We start from the raw sequence: 18,134 nt of genomic DNA, 5'->3' as shown, positions 1-18,134 counted from the left end.
CATTCACTACTGGAATTACAATATGCTGAAATTATAATTCTTTTGCGAAATGACGCCAAAAAATAAATCGCCTACCCCAGCTTTAACTGGTCGCATGTGGCTGGAGGTCAAACTGGATCTGGAGGCAGGAAGGAGCAAAGTCATCCGAGTGAAGAGTTACTAGAGAAACTAAACTTAAGTCCAGTTCATGAGCTCTGAAACAGGAACAGACTCCGGAAGAGAAACACAGTTTCATCACTTTATTACAGTAAATGAGTCCATATGATACAGAGCATACACAGAACAGACAGACAGGCTTCTCTCTCCTTCCCTCACGGGGCAGGGTGACACCACGTCAACGGCACTGGAGGAAAGAATGATGACCTACAGGTGATGCCACTTGTTAAAAGAGGAGCAGTGATCATGAGCAGCAATGTTGACCTGCAGGACGTCAGGTTGTGACTTCTAGTCCGACACGAGACATCACGTTCTCTAACAATACCAGTGACCTGTGTCTAAAGCTACTTGATCTTCTTCTTCTTCATACGGCACAGTAATAACATGCAAGCTGTCACCACACAAAGTTCTGTTCCAAAACGAGTTCAAAGGAACTGGAAATTAAGTTTTGGGGAAGAACTACTGACCGTGAAAAGTTGTATAAAACTGCGTTGAGTCTAAAATAAATGGACTCAACATCAGTTGGGTTTGAAGACAGTCAGAAAATGAACAAGACCTTTATGGTCTGCTCCTCAACTCTTATTTTAAATCTGCTCAATTTAAGACTGCAATATATTTTAAGCATCTGGATTCACATGGTGTGCCTGTGTGTCCTGCTGGTGATTGAGGCAGAAGGAAGGAGGTACTTCCTTAGAAGAGAATGTGACTTAAACGTTGATGTGCAGAACTAGTAATGACTGAACAGCGCCCTCTGGTGGAGAACCTGCAGCGCGTGTGATTTGGAGTCGGTTGCACTAAAGTCCCAGATTGATATCCATGAATCATCTGCAGCTTTTTAACTTTACTTTAGGTGGACAATGTATAGTTTACGTGAGCACACGTCATAGTTCTTGTTACAGGAAGAAAAGCGTATTGGATTTTGACATAAAAATACAAATAAATTGAAAAATGAAATTCATATATTGATAAATAGCTGCACAATATGACCAGGGCCGTGATCTCAAAGGGTTAAAAGGGCTTTTTGCGTTTGTCACTATTTCATCTCGACTTTAAAAAAGGTGCTTTGCAAAAAATAAAAAAAGCTATTTTATATGAAATCATAAAAAAGTAAGAACAAACACCATCGTTTCAGACAGTTTGCATTTATTATACGGTGTGGATCAACATGAGATGGAGACGAGCAGCTCGAGGAGAGCGCTGCCACGCTGCTTCAGAGTTTTAGAGGGGTCACATAATGTTTGAAAAGAGTATATTTTTCCATCCAGAGTGAACAGAGAAGCATTTTGGAACAGAACCCTTGAAATATTCATTCAACAGTCAAGACTCAGAGGGCCGAACAGGGAGGACAGCTGAGTAACAACGCTGCTAACAGCGACTTTACATGTTTCACTGGACCACGAGAGAGGGAGGGGGGAGGGAGAGAGGAGAGAAAGGAGAGAGAGAGGGGGAAGAGAGAGAGAGAGAGAGGAGAGAAAGGAGAGAGGGGGAAGAGAGAGAGAGAGGAGAGAAAGGGGAGAGAGAGAGATCAACAAACATGAGGCTGATTTTTTTCCTTTGCAGTATTTACATTTTGAATTGTGAAAAATAAAAGAAACTTATTTACAAAAATGCACAAACTAAGACTGCTTCATCGGGGGGATGAGGAGAGATACGATATAAACAACTCTGTCATAAAAAGTAAAAAGATGAAAATAAAAATCAGTGGTATTTACACGTGCGAACAGAGAAGGAGTGTGAGGGGAGAGATGCTTCTGAGATTTGAGGTTCGAGACCAATCGGCCGGTGCTTTCGATTCCTCCCGCCGGGTCACACCTTTTCATGGCCACAGAGAGTCTGACGGCTCTGAGTGTGATCGCGCCCTGCAGAGGGAATCGAACCGGCGATGAAAGCAGAATGAGCCCTGCGGGGCCGGCAGGTGAGCTTCTGGTGGGGGAGGAAGTGTTGGTGGGAAAGAGAATGAAAGATGCTCTCCACTCTCCTCGTATAAAACCAATGTGAATGTGCCCAAAGTGGTGGAATAAAAAAACTAAAGAAGAGAAAAAGCAAACATGGCTGCAGTGTGGAAACTGCATGAGCAATAGTATCAAATATACTACAAACTTTCAAGTGGTCTGTACTGCTTACTAAACATCTGTATTGTTGACTGCTCTAACCCCAAAAACACTGTTCAGACTGGCAGGTTGGAAAATGGCCTTCTGTTCTTGAGATACATTCTCTGACCCGTGACCCCAAATGTCTCTTTTCTAACTTTCTTTCGGGGTCTAATTCCAAATTGGTCCTCTCAAAGATAGAATTACAAGGAGCGCACAAACACGGTCACCTAACAGGAAGTCCCCTGCTTTAAGATTCCTGTTGAACTACTATTCACATGAAGCTGCCATCCTGATTCGCCTCAGAGATATTTGAGTTTATAAGAGAACCTACAGTTCGCTAAAGAAGCCGCTCAAAGCCCTCTTCGGCTGAAATGAACCGACATCTGATTCTCGTCCCCAAAAACTAATAAATACATCGACATTAAGCCCCACCCTTGTGGCGAGTTTGAGAGAACATGAAATCCCTGTGCAGGCATTCTTAAGTTTCTCCGCTGCATTTAATCAACAGGATTACATTTCATTTCCTCGACATCAGGACACGTTTCAGCTGAAGGGGAAGACCTTTTGATTGGATGTTAGATCTGCCGATGGATTTCATGGGATCTTACAGTTTAGTACGACATCTTTAGAAGGTTGTGAAATGAAAACTAAACGTTAAGACAAGCCGATTGTTTTCTGTACGACTACAGACAGTATAGGGAGTTGTAACAGGGAAGCCATTAAAGGGTAACTTCTGTCTGAGTAACTCACAGGGACTTAGAAAACGCTCCAGTATTGAGGGAGAGAGTCCTGAACCGGGCTCAACGTACCCGCTCGGGTCCGCTCAATGTGCTCCTTGCAGTGTTATCAGACGTGTCTCACAACATTATGGGGGAAAAGGGAACTGAGAAATAAAAAACGTGATTCGGTCTGTTTGCGCGTCTCGAGGGTCCGGCCGGATCCACGTCGTCACCAATTAGCTAAATGTTCAGTCGCGACAATGAAAATCTTTTGGATGAACAAGAAGTCACGCTTTCTGCTCTCCAACACAACAAAGTCTTCTCTGCACTTCTCTTTCCAACTCAGTCCAGTTTCAGCTCTCGGCAGATTACATAGCAGACCTCTGAGCTCAATGCTGGACCGACTTCAAAAAGCTATTATTATTTTTGTCCCAATCAACACACAGGAACATGATAAAATAGGCGCCACGTTTAAGTAACCACATTTTAATACTTTTCGTAGCTTTAAAATGTAATTTATCTTAAAACAAAAACAGGCTTCTTAAAAGCAGCAACGGCCCTGATTCAAACGTTTTCACTGCTTCTCGTGAACCACATCATGAAGACAGTGAACGTTTTTCCGTTTAAAAATCTCAAATGAAAAACACGTTTTTTTTTTATATTAAAAAATAAATAAAAAAATCAAGCCAAATTTCCGTGGAACACACCTCTACAGACGCGTCCTAGAACAGCCGCTTCCCCCACATCGACACACACACACACATCTCCAGCAGCGAAGGCTGTCAGGTTTCTTTCTTTTCTTCCGTTTGGTTTAAAAGGGTCTTAAATTGGTAAGTAAATTCTGGAAAAGGTTTCTTCAAGAAGCATTGATGGTCGTGAAACAGAATCTCTAGTTCCTTAGCCGAGCTGTGGTGACCCAGGACAGCGGTTTCAGAGCACTGCTGCTTTTTTATCTAATCGTGAACACAACTAACTAGCTGCGAGGACAGAGAGCGAGCAGCGTACCGAGTCCAGTGATGTACTAATATTTACACGACTACGATCGGAATTATTTTTGCTCCATTTAAAAAAGGCTCGTTTTCTAGATCTGCGTTTAGCCGAACCGCACACTGTCTATACAACCAACATTTACAGGTCTAAATAAGTTTGGAGCTGAAGAAGAAAAGCAGGAGTTGGGGGATCTTCCTCTGGTGTGGGAATGAGTCCAACAAAAATCACTGATAAAAGCTGGAAATATATAACCTATATTGTTACGACAACTGAGGTCATGTAGGGGAACTGTTTTCTACGTGGAATATTTCACGCCTTTACCAGACAAAACTCTCTAGATCAGGAAACAAGCAGTTTCCAGTCCGGTCTGTATGGAGTGAAGGAGCCACTGAACCCAGAATCACCAAACACTGAGAATGGCTGCTGATGAGGTTTTCCACTCTACCTGCCACGTGAGTGAGTGAATGATCAAGACGTGGGAGATTCATTTACACCCTAACATCAGGCTGGATTGGTTAAAATAACGTAGCTGGAGGATGAAGGAATGTATCCTCCCCAGCATCCGCTCTCCCACCCTGAGTTGAACAAAACATCCTTTATGACCTGTGGGGCTACTTCTGCTCTCGCTCAGGCAGTGTACAGTTCAGATGCAAAAAAAATAAACAAAAACAAGGAAGAATATAACAAAAATAATCTTAGGTGGAATAAAAAATAAAATAAACTCTGGCGACAAAATGTTTTGCGACCACATGATGCGTTCTATTAGTCAAATAAATTAAACACAATTATAAAGAAAAAGAAAAAAAAGGTTATATTACAGAGGACCAGCCCCCACTATTGAACCTTCACAGACCACCTGAGCAGCAGCGAGACGCGCCTCTCTCTGTGTGTGTGTGTGTGTGTGTGTGTGTGTGTGTAACAATCACCTGCCGTAGTTTCCACCGCTGGCAGCTAAAGAGCTAATGTTTGTTTGTTCAATGCATTCACTGTACAAAAACAGATCATCTAAGAGGAGAGCAAGCAGCATGGAGGAAAGCAGTAGAGAGAGAGTGTGTGTGTGTGTGTGTGTGTGTGTGTGAGAGAGTGTGTGTGTGTTGAGATAAGGGTGAGGCTCGCAGGCAGGCAGGTGAGAAGCTGCTTCAGATGCTGTTAAGAGATCCTGGTACTGAACTGTGTTGAGATGAATCAGAACCGGTACCATCTGAAGGACACAAGAGACAACGAAGGACAGTCAGAGGTGAACAGACGGTCCACGACACAAACAGCAGGATTTTACATAATGGGGATGTACAGTATAAGACTCTGGAGAGGTGCGAGGTTTGCTATTTGGATAAAAATATAATAAATTATTTCCTTTTGGTTTGAATTGCACGTTTTTTTGCAAATAAAGTAAAGAACCTCTTAAGTCTTGCTGTCAATAATAGCTGTGAGAAAGAAAATCGGAATGTCAAACATTTGTAAAGAAAAAGAAAATCCAATAATCGTCAAAGAAAACTGTGAAAAATGAATAAATATATTTGTTATAAAAGCAGTCAGTTCCAGCCTAGAATAATCCTGTATGACTATCGGAACAAAACAAAAAGTCCTTTTGACACAAATGAATGAAATAAATAAAATAGACCGACTTTCCCTACCTAGCTAATTAAAATTGAGTACATAACATTTTAAATAAATGTGCTAAATCAATTTAATTCCAAATGTTTTACTTGTAATGTCTGAACGCTGCGATATTGACAATAACATTGTAACATGGACAGAAGAGTTCCCACCGTGGGCGGAAGCAGCTGTGTGAGAGCGAGCGTGAGGAGGAATGAGGGTCGAGTTCAGCTGCGGCTGGATGGACAGCTCTGCAGAAAATAAAAGAAGAGTTTTTATTTCATGATGAGTCATTTACCAAGAGGACAGTGTCCCAGAACAATGGGATAGTGTACGCCGCATTAATGGCACCTCCTCTGAGGTCACTGCGCTGGCAGAAAACAAACCACGAGACGCCACCACAGTTAGCCAAAGAAGACGGCGACGAATAACGTCAACACAACAATCAAAACCAATTGAAAATGAAAAATCTAAAATACATATTTTTCCTCTCATCTGTAGTTATGTATTAATCTAGATAGTTTAGGGCCGTAGTTATCGGCAATAGAGACGTCTGTTCTCTCCAATTTTACAGAACAAGACGGCAATCTTTTAAAATGTCTTAACCTGACCCGGTTACTCAAGATAATCCACAGACCTTGTTGTGAGCACTTTCATATAGGAAGTATTTTCTCTCCACCCACCAACAGCATCAGGCAAGGAAAGTGTCCGTCTACTCGTACCTGTGGTGCTGAAGTTGAAGAGCATCGGCAGTTCTCTGCCGCTGGGCAGTCGTGTGTTTGGCTGGCGCAGCTCGTCGAAGAAGGCGTGCGAACAGGCCTCTAGTGGGGAGAAGCGGGAGGCCGGCGTGTACTCCAGCAGCCGGGAGCAAAGGGCAATGGCCTCCGGAGGGGTGCGAGGTTTAAACACCTGAGCAACGAGAAAGGTGTGAGTCCAAGTAGCTGCCAGAAATCAATGTAAAGCACTATGTAGGTTTTAAAGAATCAAAACCATCCAGTACCTAAATTGTACAACTGTTAGGACGAGAATGTATTATCTATTGGAGGTTAGCATGACACTGCTGCTCTATTTACATCATTTCATTTTAGCACACAAGCTGTAGGACTTCAAGAAGAGAGAAAACACAAAGAAACCCCCTGAAAGAAGAGTTCCGCATCGATAAAAAGCAATGGCACGCAGTTTTTGGAGTAGAAAGCTATCCGCTTTGTAGTAAATGTTAAAGGGCCACTTCTCTGTGTTTTTACTTCGTTTCTGTACTCTTAAAGTGTCACAGGGTTAATCGACTTTCAGCAGGAGGGCACTAAAGCGCTTCAGCTGGCAGATTCAAATAGACTGTGTGGGCAACAACTTGTCCACAGGTCTTCTCTTCTTTTGTTCTGACAAACTGCCGTGATGTCTCTCACTTTCTGGAACAAATACCTTTGTATCCATGTAGAAGTTCAAAACCTTTGCAGAGTTCTCTCCACGCAAACCTTTACAAAGTTGGTCTCATACCCTGTGAAGTGTATTGACGTGGATTCATTCTACGTGTCATGAACAGGCTGTGAGCATACTGCTGGTGTGTGTCCTCACCTTGGTCCATGGATGAGCTTTGATCTGAGGAAACTTGAATTCTGTGTAGTTTGGGTTCATCTCTCGGATTTGTTCCCTCGTCGGGGTTCCTAGCACCTGAGAATAGATGTAGGAGCATGAGTGTGATTATTTAAATCAAGTTTATGTCCAACTCCTATAATCCACTGAAAAGAGGAATTACAAGTGACTCTACCATCAGTCAGCAGCACACAAAACGCCTAATCAAACGCACTCACCTTGATAATCTCGACAAGCTGGTCCACCCCGCTGTCACCGGGGAATATGGGTTGTCCGAGCAGCAGCTCAGCCAGTACGCAGCCCGCTGACCAGATGTCAATGTTTGCGGTGTAGTCCGTGGCACCGAAAATGAGCTCGGGGGCGCGATAATACCGAGAGCAGATATACGACACGTTGGGCTCTCCGCGGACCAGCTGCTTGGCGCTGGGGAAATACAAGAAATCTGATCAAAACGACAAAGAGGGCAGAAAAGAATGGCGAGGTCCGAGTGGATGGAATTGTGGAGGAAATGCGTCTCGAGTGTTTGTTGGTTTATTCCTCTCCCAATAGACTACAGTCGTGTTTAACCTGCCAATGCAACTGGAATTTGTGCCAACTTTATGATACATTGTGGCAAATTAAAAAGTAGCCTAGCCTCAGTGTCAATGTCAATACATCTCACTTGTATTGCATAAGTAATACACTTCATGACAACACATTAACATAATATCAGGTTTGTAACACTAGTGGAGGTAACGGTTTGGTACACCGCTCTACCAGGTGAGGTATGCTTCTTTACTACAAAGTTCATGTGTTTTTTGGAGTGACAAGGTTTAAAGAAAACTAATCTGCGCCACAGCAACTTTTCTTATTTTAAGCCAACGAAAGAGGCGGGTCAAAAGCGGAAGAGGCAACTTGTCTGCCAATTGGTTGTCGGCAAACTACCGTAGAGGTGAATTACCGCCACCAAGTGGACGGGAGTGGACACACTCTCATTTGTGGGCTCTCAGTCTCATGCTCCAGTAGGGAGCGGCTGCTGAGTCAAGTGACGCCCAGTAATACAAGTCAGTATACCGGTCCGATGATTTGTTCGCTTTCAAACTAGTTTAATGTTTTACACTGGCCCAACCCGAGAGAACAAACTTCTTCATAAAGAAGTAGGTCTGCCATATTGAATACATACCCATGATGCCACTGGGCTGTTTGAAATGGTGAACTCAAACCGTCAGATATTATTTGCAAGGTCAAAAACTGAATACCCCAATAGAGAATAAATACAGACCAGCGTAATGCTGTTCATTCTGCGCGCGCACACACACACACACACACACACACACACACACACACACACACACACACACACACACACACACACACACACACACACACACACACACACACACACGCTACATCTTTTGATTCCTCCGTGGTTAAAACGCTTCTTCCATCTGCTCGTGCAGCTCACCTGCCAAAGTCACACAGCTTGAGGATGGCAGTTTCTGGGTCGACAAGCAGGTTTTGGGGCTTGATGTCTCTGTGACACACGCCCTGGGAATGGATGTATGCCAGGCTACGAAACAACTGGTACATGTACACCTGAGGAGGTCACAACAGAAGAACATGCTGTTAAAATGGGCCGACACAAAACAGAAATAATAATAATAATAATAATAATAATAATAATATGGGGCTAGAGTTGTAGTGAGATGTTTAAGAACAGGCCATTCAAAAAGAACAATACGTATTAGTATTTACAAAACACAGACACGTCTTGGTAGAAAAAGGCAGAGGATTACCTTCACATATATGATAGGAATGATGCTCTTGGCCTTGTTAAAATGCCTGGCGACCCTGTAGACCGTCTCAGGGACAAAATCCAGCACCAGGTTGAGATACACTTCATCCTTCTGTACAGCACAGGAGAGAGAGATCACCGTGTTAAATATGTATGATTTAATATACGTTGGCCCTACATATTGTTACACATGCAACACAAACTGCCAAGACTGTTGATTTACAAGTCGAATATCTAATTATCTAAACATTTAAAAAAGGAACACAGACAGGATCTGGTTTCCAGAATATACAAAATCTAAATTCAGTGTTTCTTTATTTACCAGTGCAAGAATTGGACCGCTTCCCCTTTTTTTCTGGGTTGGGGTATTTCTGCTTATGCTGCATCAGTGTAATGTTATATTTTATGCGCACACATAATTTCCTCCGTTTTACTGCACTCTCCTAAACGATGGTGCTGTGAGTTACTATGGTGACTTAGCTAAAGTTAGTTTGACCATAAAAACGTACAAAGGAGGAACCAAACAAACACATGAGCTGTACCTTCTCTCCACTGGAGTAGAAGAAGTAACGTAGCCGGACGATGTTGCAGTGGTCCAGCTTCCTCATGATCTGCAGTTCCCGATTCTGCAAAACACATGAGCGAAGGTGGGGAATCAAGAAAACGATGCAAGCATGAGAGGAACTTTAAAACAAGGACAGGAAAACCTTACGTACATAGAACACAAACCACACAGGTACACTTATTTCAAGACCAACCGTGCAACAACAACTAAATCTGACTGGTGGGAGACAATGTCTGACCCAAGAGCAGATGAAAGGAAACAGAACAGAAATGAGTTCATTACCTTGAACCTTTTATCCTGCAGAACCTTCTTAATGGCCACCATCTCTTGGCTGTCGATGAGGCGAGCTTGGTACACCACACCAAACGAGCCATTGCCAATCACCTGAGGTTTTCCCAAAAGAGGAAACGGTCAGACGCTGGACTGAAGAAATCAACTGGAGCTCATCCAGTGAAGCACAAACTACAGACATGTTCCAGCTACAACAACAAAGGGTTAGAGGGTTTATCTTCATTTTCAGTTAAAGTGGTGCAACAATCTGTTTGAAGAAGGTCAAAGTAGGCCGAAAGAAACGGCAAAGCCTCACCACAAGCAAGACCATGGTGAGGGAAAGGACAGAAACCGTTTCATTACCTAATGCTCATGTTATAAATATACTTCTGTCAATTAGATGGCAATCTGCTTGACAAATCAAATAAATAAATCTGAGTTAAACTCTACGTCATCCACTTATAGTATTCAATTTGACCCGGAGAGGCGTGCTCACTACAAGCGCTTCCACAGTTCAGTAGTTTCATACGATAGCTTGATAACCTGCAGCAGATAAGCCAGTATAATAAATCAACTTTGAGATTAAAAAAAAGAAAGAAAGTGCAATAAATGTATTTGAGCAAACTATTGTAGACACATTAAGTGATCTTAGAAGTGATGAAAGGAAACCACCAGAAGGACCTGCAAAGGTACGAAACCGTTACACCAATCTCAACTCGTGTAACTCCAATAGCCTCTTACTGACACAATTATGTCACTTCTTCAGATCAGAGAGAAGACGGCTTGCAGAAAGTAGGCTATAAAGTCACCGTTGAAAGCCATAAATCTCAGCAGCTGGCAAAGTAATCATGGAGCCACTTGTATTGAACAACAACCCTATCAACTTCAGCCAGACACAGTGCATCCGGAAAGTATTCGCAGTTTCTCCCAATCTGCTTTGCATAAACTCTCAAATTCCATCAGGTTGGATGGGGAGCGTCGGTGCACAGCCATTTTCAGATCTCTCCAGAGATATTCAATCGGGTTCAAATCAGGGCTCTGGTTGGGCCACTCAAGGACATTCACAGAGTTGTCCCCACTCCTTTGTTGTCTTGGCAGGTGTTCCCTCAAGGATGTCTCTGTACATTGCTGCATTCATCTTTCCCTCAATCCTGACTAGTCTCCCAGTTCCTCCCACTGAAAACCATCCCCACAGCATGATGCTGCTGCCACCACCATGCTTCACTGTAGGGATGGTATTGGCCAGGTGATGAGCAGTGCCTGGTTTCCTCCAGACATGACGCTTGGCATTCAGGCCAAAGAGTTCATCTTTCTTTCATCAGACCAGAGAATTTTGTTTCTCATGGTCTGAGAGTCCTTCAGGTGTCTTTTGGCAAACTTCAGGCGGGCTGTCATGTGATTTTTACCGAGGAGTGGCTTCCGTCTGGCCTCTCTACCAAACAAGCCTGATTTGTGGAGTGCTGCAGAGATGGTTGTCCTTCTGTAAGGTTCTCCTCTCTCCATAGAGCAACGCTGGAGCTCTGCCAGAGGGACCATCTTGGTCACCTCCCTGACTAAGGCCTTCCCCTCCGATCGCTCAGTTTGGCTGGGCGGCCAACTCTAGGAAGAGTCCTGGTAGTTCCAAACGTCTTCCATTTACGGATGATGGAGGCCACGGTGCTCATTGGGACCTTCAATGATGCAGACATTTCTCTGTACCCGTCGCCAGATCTGTGCCTCGATTCAATTCTGTCTCGGAGGTCTACAGACAATTCCTTGGAATTCATGGCTTGGTTTGTGCTCTGACATGCACTGTCAACTGTGGCACCTGATATAGACAGGTGTGTGCCTTTCTAACTCATGTCAAATCAACCGGATTTAGCACAAGTGGACTCCAATCAAGTTGTAGAAACATCTCAAGGATGAACAGTGGAAACAGGATGCACCTGAGCTAAATGTGTGAGTGTCATGGCAAAGGCTGTGAATACCAGAGGTGTCAAGTAACGAAGTACAAATACTTCGTTACCTTACTTAAGTAGAAATTTTGGGTATCTATACTTTACTGTAGTATTTATTTTTCAGACGACTTTTTACTTCTACTCCTTACATTTTCACGCAAATATCTGTACTACTCCCTACATTTTAAAAATAGCCTCGTTACTATTTCATTTTGGTTTGTTTTCACTCCGGCTTGTCATCGTTCAAAAACACACACACAAAAAACCTCTCCGCCCCGTTGCCCACAGATACGTGCGCGCGCACACAGGTGAGCGCTGAGCACACACACACACACACACACACACACACACACACACACACACACACACACATACAGGTGAGCACTGAGCACACACACCAGCGGACAGAGAGCGTCGAAAAATGTCGCGTGAAAAGTAGACCGCTATATCTGCGTTTTAAACGCTCCCAGGGTGAAGATGCAACAGCAGCTCTCCTGTGAGGAGCAACCGGAGTTCTCCTCGCACCGCAGCAGCTCTCCTAACCCGGAGCAGCTCTCTGAACCCAGAGCAGCTCTCCTGCTCCAGGTGAAACGAGCCACGGTGCTCGTGTCTTCTACCAACAATGAGCTGCTGGCTTCACATATTACAAAAGTACAAAGTACACGGATATAAAACTAAGTCATTAATAAATACATGGACAAATGGTTACGGTACGCTGTTAACAGGTTAGCTTGCGCATGCGCGATTTGACGCGACGCCGTGAGCTCGTCTTTTCCTGCTGTTGCGTTTCTCAATATAAAAAAACAGATCTAAGCTCAATATTGAGCATGAATTGAGAGAGGCCGTATCAAATCTACAACCCCGTTTAAAACATATGTGTCGAGGAAAGCAGCTCACTGCTCCACTAATACTGATACAACGTGATGGCTCACATATCTGCACTCATTCTGTTTTGTTTGGCAAAACAAATTTAAAACTTATTGTTTTCCACAATGAGCTATTTAGTAGTAACTAAATATGAGTACTTTTTTGCACAGATAGAACTTACACAAAACATTGTCTGATGGGACAATCTGATTTACTTGAAAGTGATTGCAATTTTATTTATTCTGTTATTTATAAAAGCACAGATGAGTCACACAATTATGTTATTTACAGAAAAAGTTTGAGAACCACAGCTTTAAGTGTTTGTGTCGGAGTCGCCGCCGCCTATTTTGCACTATTACATTATTTATAGGCAACTAGTTATCGTGTCTTCCGCTCCATGAAACGCATGTTAATGCTCAGTAGTACACATATGGTACTTTATGTATTTGCATTGTAATAAAATGTGATCATTTTAAATGGGCATATATGCAGCTGAAACGGGTAGCCTAGTGCATCCCACATTTTTCAACACAACATTTTAAAACATTATAGTCATTATGGCCTTTATAAAAATTATTGTTTTGGGGGAGGTGGGGTAGTGCACTATAGGCCCCTGAGACACGGCTTAAGAGTTTGTCCTTAATGGAAGAAAAAAAATCCCCGTACATTACTTTTATACTTTTAAGTAGTTTTTAAACCAGTACTTTTACACTTTTACTTAAGTAAAAAGCTTGAGTTGATACTTCAACTTTTACAGAAGTATTTTTAAACCCTAGTATCTATACTTCTACTTGAGTAATGAATGTGAATACTTTTGACACCTCTGGTGAATACTTATGTACATGTTACATTTTCGTTCTTTATTTTGAATAGATTTGAAAAGATTTCCCCAAAACATTTTTTCACTTTGTCAATATGGGGTGTTGTGTGAAGAATGTTGAGGAAAAAAATTAATTTAATCCATTTTGTAATAAGGCTGAAACATAACAAAATGTGGAAAAAGTTAAGGGCTGTGAATACTTTCCGGATGCATGTATATTGCAGTCATTTGGAGTAATGAGGTGATAAAGTTTGACTTTATACTACTTATAAAAAGGACAGAGCTTCTTCTGGTGACACCCTGTGTTTGGCTTCCTCACTCACCTTGATGTCAGTGTAAGAGACTTCCTGTGGGCGGTCCGGTCCCTGACCTGGTGTGGCCACGACTGTTGTCACCTTCCCGCTGTCTCCTAGGAAACAAGGGTCAATGTTAGGGGAAATACAACAATAGTGTTGCGATTCAGAATGTGCAACAGCAGGTCATTTGGCAATTGTTATTCTGTGCGAAACCTTGTGAAGTTATAAAAATGGATTAAAGTCAAACTTCTGGCTCCTACAAGGTTATAAAACGGCTTCCCAATGTAACCGAAACAATCGCCCCCGACATTCAACCCAGGACACTTGCTGCAGCGAGCCTCAACATTTGGGCCGTCTTTTTGCTGGCCGTCTGAATATTTAGGTTAATGACAGCCTGGTGAACGGATGACAACTTTACAGCGCCTCCAGGGAAGTAGAGAGGAATGGTAGAGTTCATATTCAAGACAGCGTGACTAATTAAACCGGGAATGAACCCCAAAATAGGCCAACCGCTTTCTTTGTCCCAATAAACGGTTTTAAGTGATAACAGCCCTTCATACAAGTATTAGTTTAAACTAGAATTAAGAGGATAGAATAAATGCTTTTATTATACATAATTATGGCCAATAATACTCACTACTTTGACCTGCTTTAATAATAGGGCTCTCCCCGTCATGGCACACGGACAGTTTGGGAATCTTGCGGGAACTTCCTGTTGTCTGGGACTTGGGATGGAAAAGATATTTTGAAACTTTAGTTTTGAAACCGAACAATGTTAAACGGATGTTTATAAAAGGAAACTTTTGCACGCACACGCACACACACAAAGTCAACTTGTAAGTCCTCTTAACTGATGACGGCTTGAGTTGCATGTCTGTCCCTGCTGTCATTTCGGCTGGTTAAATACAGGAAAAATATACTACATGTAGCTTCTGATCCTTCTGTAGCAGGTTTACAATCCACTATGTTTACAAGGGACATTTTTGGGATAAAAATGCACGTGTTAGTGGCTTATATTTTTTGCTGTTGAAACATTTAACACTCAAAGTGGCAGTTAAAATACAATTGCTGAAAGGAAGGATTTGAACCAGCAGTTAAAATGGAAGTGCTGAAAGAAGTGAGAGTAAATTATATGAGCAGTTAAAACTGTCGGGATTAGGAACCTAAAGGCTGTTGTTTTTTTGCCATTTGTTGCTGACCTGAGGGGTCGTGTCAAAGCACAAACAATTGGAGGTAAAATGTCAGTTGTAGAGAGACAGATGAGTCGAGTTGAAAGGAAGCACAGGTATTCTGGTCAAGTTGCGCTACTTAACCTGCCACCTTACTCATCAACCACTAAAATTTGCAGATACATTTCAGTAATTTTGACACAAAATAATTTATAGTTATAGCCAGTTGACGAGATTTCATTTTTCTCTGCTTATCTATGTCACTTCAATAATGAAGCGGCCTTTTGCCATTCAGCTGTCATTGTGCTGCATCACCCTGACCGTGTCTACATACTCAATGCCTTGTTTACCAAACAAGACAAGGCACTTATTGATATGGCCCTTTTACAGCCAGAACTACACGTCCTGATGTTCTCGTACGTCTGTACCCACGGACACACGGTGAACTGTCCTCAGCAACTGAAGTGTGGTGGTCATTCAATCGACGGGCACGCCGGTGATATCCGTTACAGCTGAAACTGTGAGGCCTGCGGAGTGACCGAGTCACGGGGTTCTTTAACTCAATGGCCCGGTTCCTGAATACACACTCACACTGGGTGCCAGGTTAAAAGTAGGAGAGATGGATAAAGGATACGCGTATGCTGACCGTCCACGTTGCTCCTCTTTTTACAGTATGAAAAAAAAAACATGCATGGACAGGTTTGAAACATCTCTGAGGTCAATAATCTATCATAATAAAGGTGATGCCTTACTCTGTTTTTATCACTGTTTCATGGTGTCTGAGCTCAGTGTTTGTGACACTCTGCTTCCTGTCATTCACAGAAGGAAACTCTAGTCTCCAGGAGGAAATAATCCCTGAAAAACACGCAATTTTTCAAATTTTGTCACATCAATACCTATTTGTGAGTGTTTTTATTAATATTTCAGTGGAATAAAATCAGTAGAAAATGAACTACGTTATATAGGGAAAAATTCCATGACATTGAAATAGGTCATAAAGCAGGAGGGTAACAATCGTATTATCTACCTCCCACTGGTCAGTAGTTGTATCTCTTTGTTCAGGTTAACATTGTGTAACCCCACCCCAAAAAAACAACATAAAATTAAGTTTAATCCCCAAATTTAGCCACAAAACACCACATTCTGGAGTCTTTATCTTGAGTACTATCCTATAAAAACTGGAGTATTTAATAGAAACCCTTAATGTTTCATCATCAAACATCCTCTACTATTATTCATAATAACAGATCACTTAATTCTCCATGTCCAAGTATAATTTCACCGGTAATTTTAAATGTCAAATCAAATAATTTTCTCTCACAAATATCGGGTTCACTGGGTTAATCCTGCCTCTTGAAGTAGCCTCCAGGTCTCCCAAACCTGACATACGTATCCATCAATCATCTTTACCAGCTGAGGGCAACATTTGGAGCTTTAAGGGCCTCCGGCAGTGTTGCCATAGCAGAGAGAGCGAGAAAACCTGGGTCACACTGCTTTGAACTATAAGTGACCTCACAGTTGGGCTATAATATCAACTGCCTGCTAATGGCTAATAAGGTTTGGATTAACACATGCACACGCACACATGCACACACACACACACACACACACACACACACACACACACACACACACACACACACACACACACACACACACACTATGAGGCATACTATAACTCCATCTCAGACAGAGGAAACCTGCTCCTTGGCATCCCAGCAGACAGCCCAGCAGACAGCCCAGCTCGTGTGCTGGATATGCATCACTTGCATCCTCCAGGCGTCGGCCACCTGCTGATAAGCCTTTGCCCCACAGGTGACCTTGGTGAAAAGGCAACTTTCCGCCCTGACCCTCCTCCAGGCTGATAGCTAATGCCGCTCTCAACGACACCCACGAAAAAAAGACCCTTGAATGCAACACTCGAGCTCGGGTGTTTGCGGTCCAGCTTGGCCACAAAGAACAACGGAGCCCCGTTTTACTGCTCACTCACATTGACCACAGTGAAATAAAACAGGTCCTCGCGTTGTAATTTCACATTAGTGCATCAGATTATTCGTTCAAAATGACTGACGTAACACTGGGTTATAGTGATGACCAGCCAGCGGCTTAGTTTGACATCAGTAGGGCTGAAAAACGTTACGTCCATCGGCCGGACGGGGAACTAGTAACATACAAAACAAGTGGCTAACGTTAGCAGGCTAGCTAGTTAGCAGGTTAGCAGGATAGCTGGTTAGCATGCTAGCTGGTTAGCATGCTAGCAAGTTGGTTACCACTACCACAGGAGCAATAATGACTTTCCTCCGGAATATAAAATATAACACTGGCAGGTGTGTTTGAGGTAAACACACATACTATAATTTATTGGATAGACCGACTACGACAAAGAGCTGGAAGCTAATTAGGACTTACTGGCAAGCTTAAGGTTCGAGCATCCCGACGAGCTGCTGCCGGAGGCCTGCGGGACCCCGGACTTTCCTGTGCTGCTCCCCACGGCAGCGGCTGATCCGGTGGACACAGCGGCGGTTCCTGGAACACCTGGCGGCTCAGCAAACGAGCTGGTCCTGGGCCGCCCGCTGCCGCTCATATCTCTGTGCAGGGTTCAGGGTTGTTTCTTTCCCTATTTTCAGCCAATTGACTATTAATTATGGATACCCGGCAGCGAATAATCGTGGAAAGACACACCGAGAAATACCGCTCCCGTTGCCGCCGGCTGTCTGGGCTGATAGCTGTTGCTAGACACCTAGAAACAGACCGCTCGCAATGCCACCTGGGAAACGAAGTTCGAAGTAGCTGTTGCTCAGGTTTGCTGCACAGGCTTTCACGAACCAAAACAACTACACATTCAAAATGACTGTGGATGTAGGCCAAGGAAAGAACAACGCTCACAGTGCACATTACCATAAAAATAAAAGACTAAACAGTTTAGTATTCACATAAAACACACATAATTTGGCCTGTTCGTAACAAGTTGCCCACCACTTTGTTTTATTGCCTCAGAAATTAGTTTTACATTACAGAGTAGTGTAGCTGGCACATGCAGCAATTTGTAACCATGGTATTTTTTCTGCTTGTAAAAGTGTAATAATATTTTCAAAAAGACCACTTGGGAGGTTCAGCATTGTGATAATGCTTACATATTTGTTTTGTAATTGTATTCAATATAATCAGTAATATGGCTTGTGTTGGTAAAACAACATACTTCAGTATCTCAAAGGCCTAGGGACAGGCTGTCGGGACTTTTATCTTCCCCAAGGTTTTTTTTTTAAGATATGGAAGGCTCTCTGACCAGGTC

The 18,134-nt window shown here is 42.9% G+C and overlaps 1 protein-coding gene across 1 annotated transcript; it reads right to left on the bottom strand.

Annotated features, from left to right (window-relative positions):
- Window positions 1-5,097: 5,097 nt before the first annotated feature.
- On the bottom strand, window positions 5,098-17,432 carry gsk3aa (glycogen synthase kinase 3 alpha a; the record flags this gene model as incomplete). Its single annotated transcript, XM_079232440.1, has 11 exons — window positions 17,252-17,432; window positions 13,701-13,786; window positions 9,766-9,867; window positions 9,461-9,544; window positions 8,920-9,030; window positions 8,589-8,719; window positions 7,363-7,567; window positions 7,127-7,222; window positions 6,277-6,463; window positions 5,728-5,805; window positions 5,098-5,159 (listed from the first exon to the last, which is right to left on the bottom strand). The coding sequence occupies exons 1-11, from the start codon at window positions 17,424-17,426 to the stop codon at window positions 5,098-5,100; spliced, it is 1,317 nt and encodes a 438-aa protein (XP_079088566.1). The 5' UTR covers window positions 17,427-17,432.
- Between the last annotated feature and the right edge of the window lie 702 nt (window positions 17,433-18,134).

This window comes from Taurulus bubalis, assembly GCF_910589615.1.
Source record: "Taurulus bubalis genome assembly, chromosome: 16".
NCBI lineage: Eukaryota > Metazoa > Chordata > Actinopteri > Perciformes > Cottidae > Taurulus > Taurulus bubalis.
This window is presented reverse-complemented; position numbering and strand designations above follow the sequence as displayed.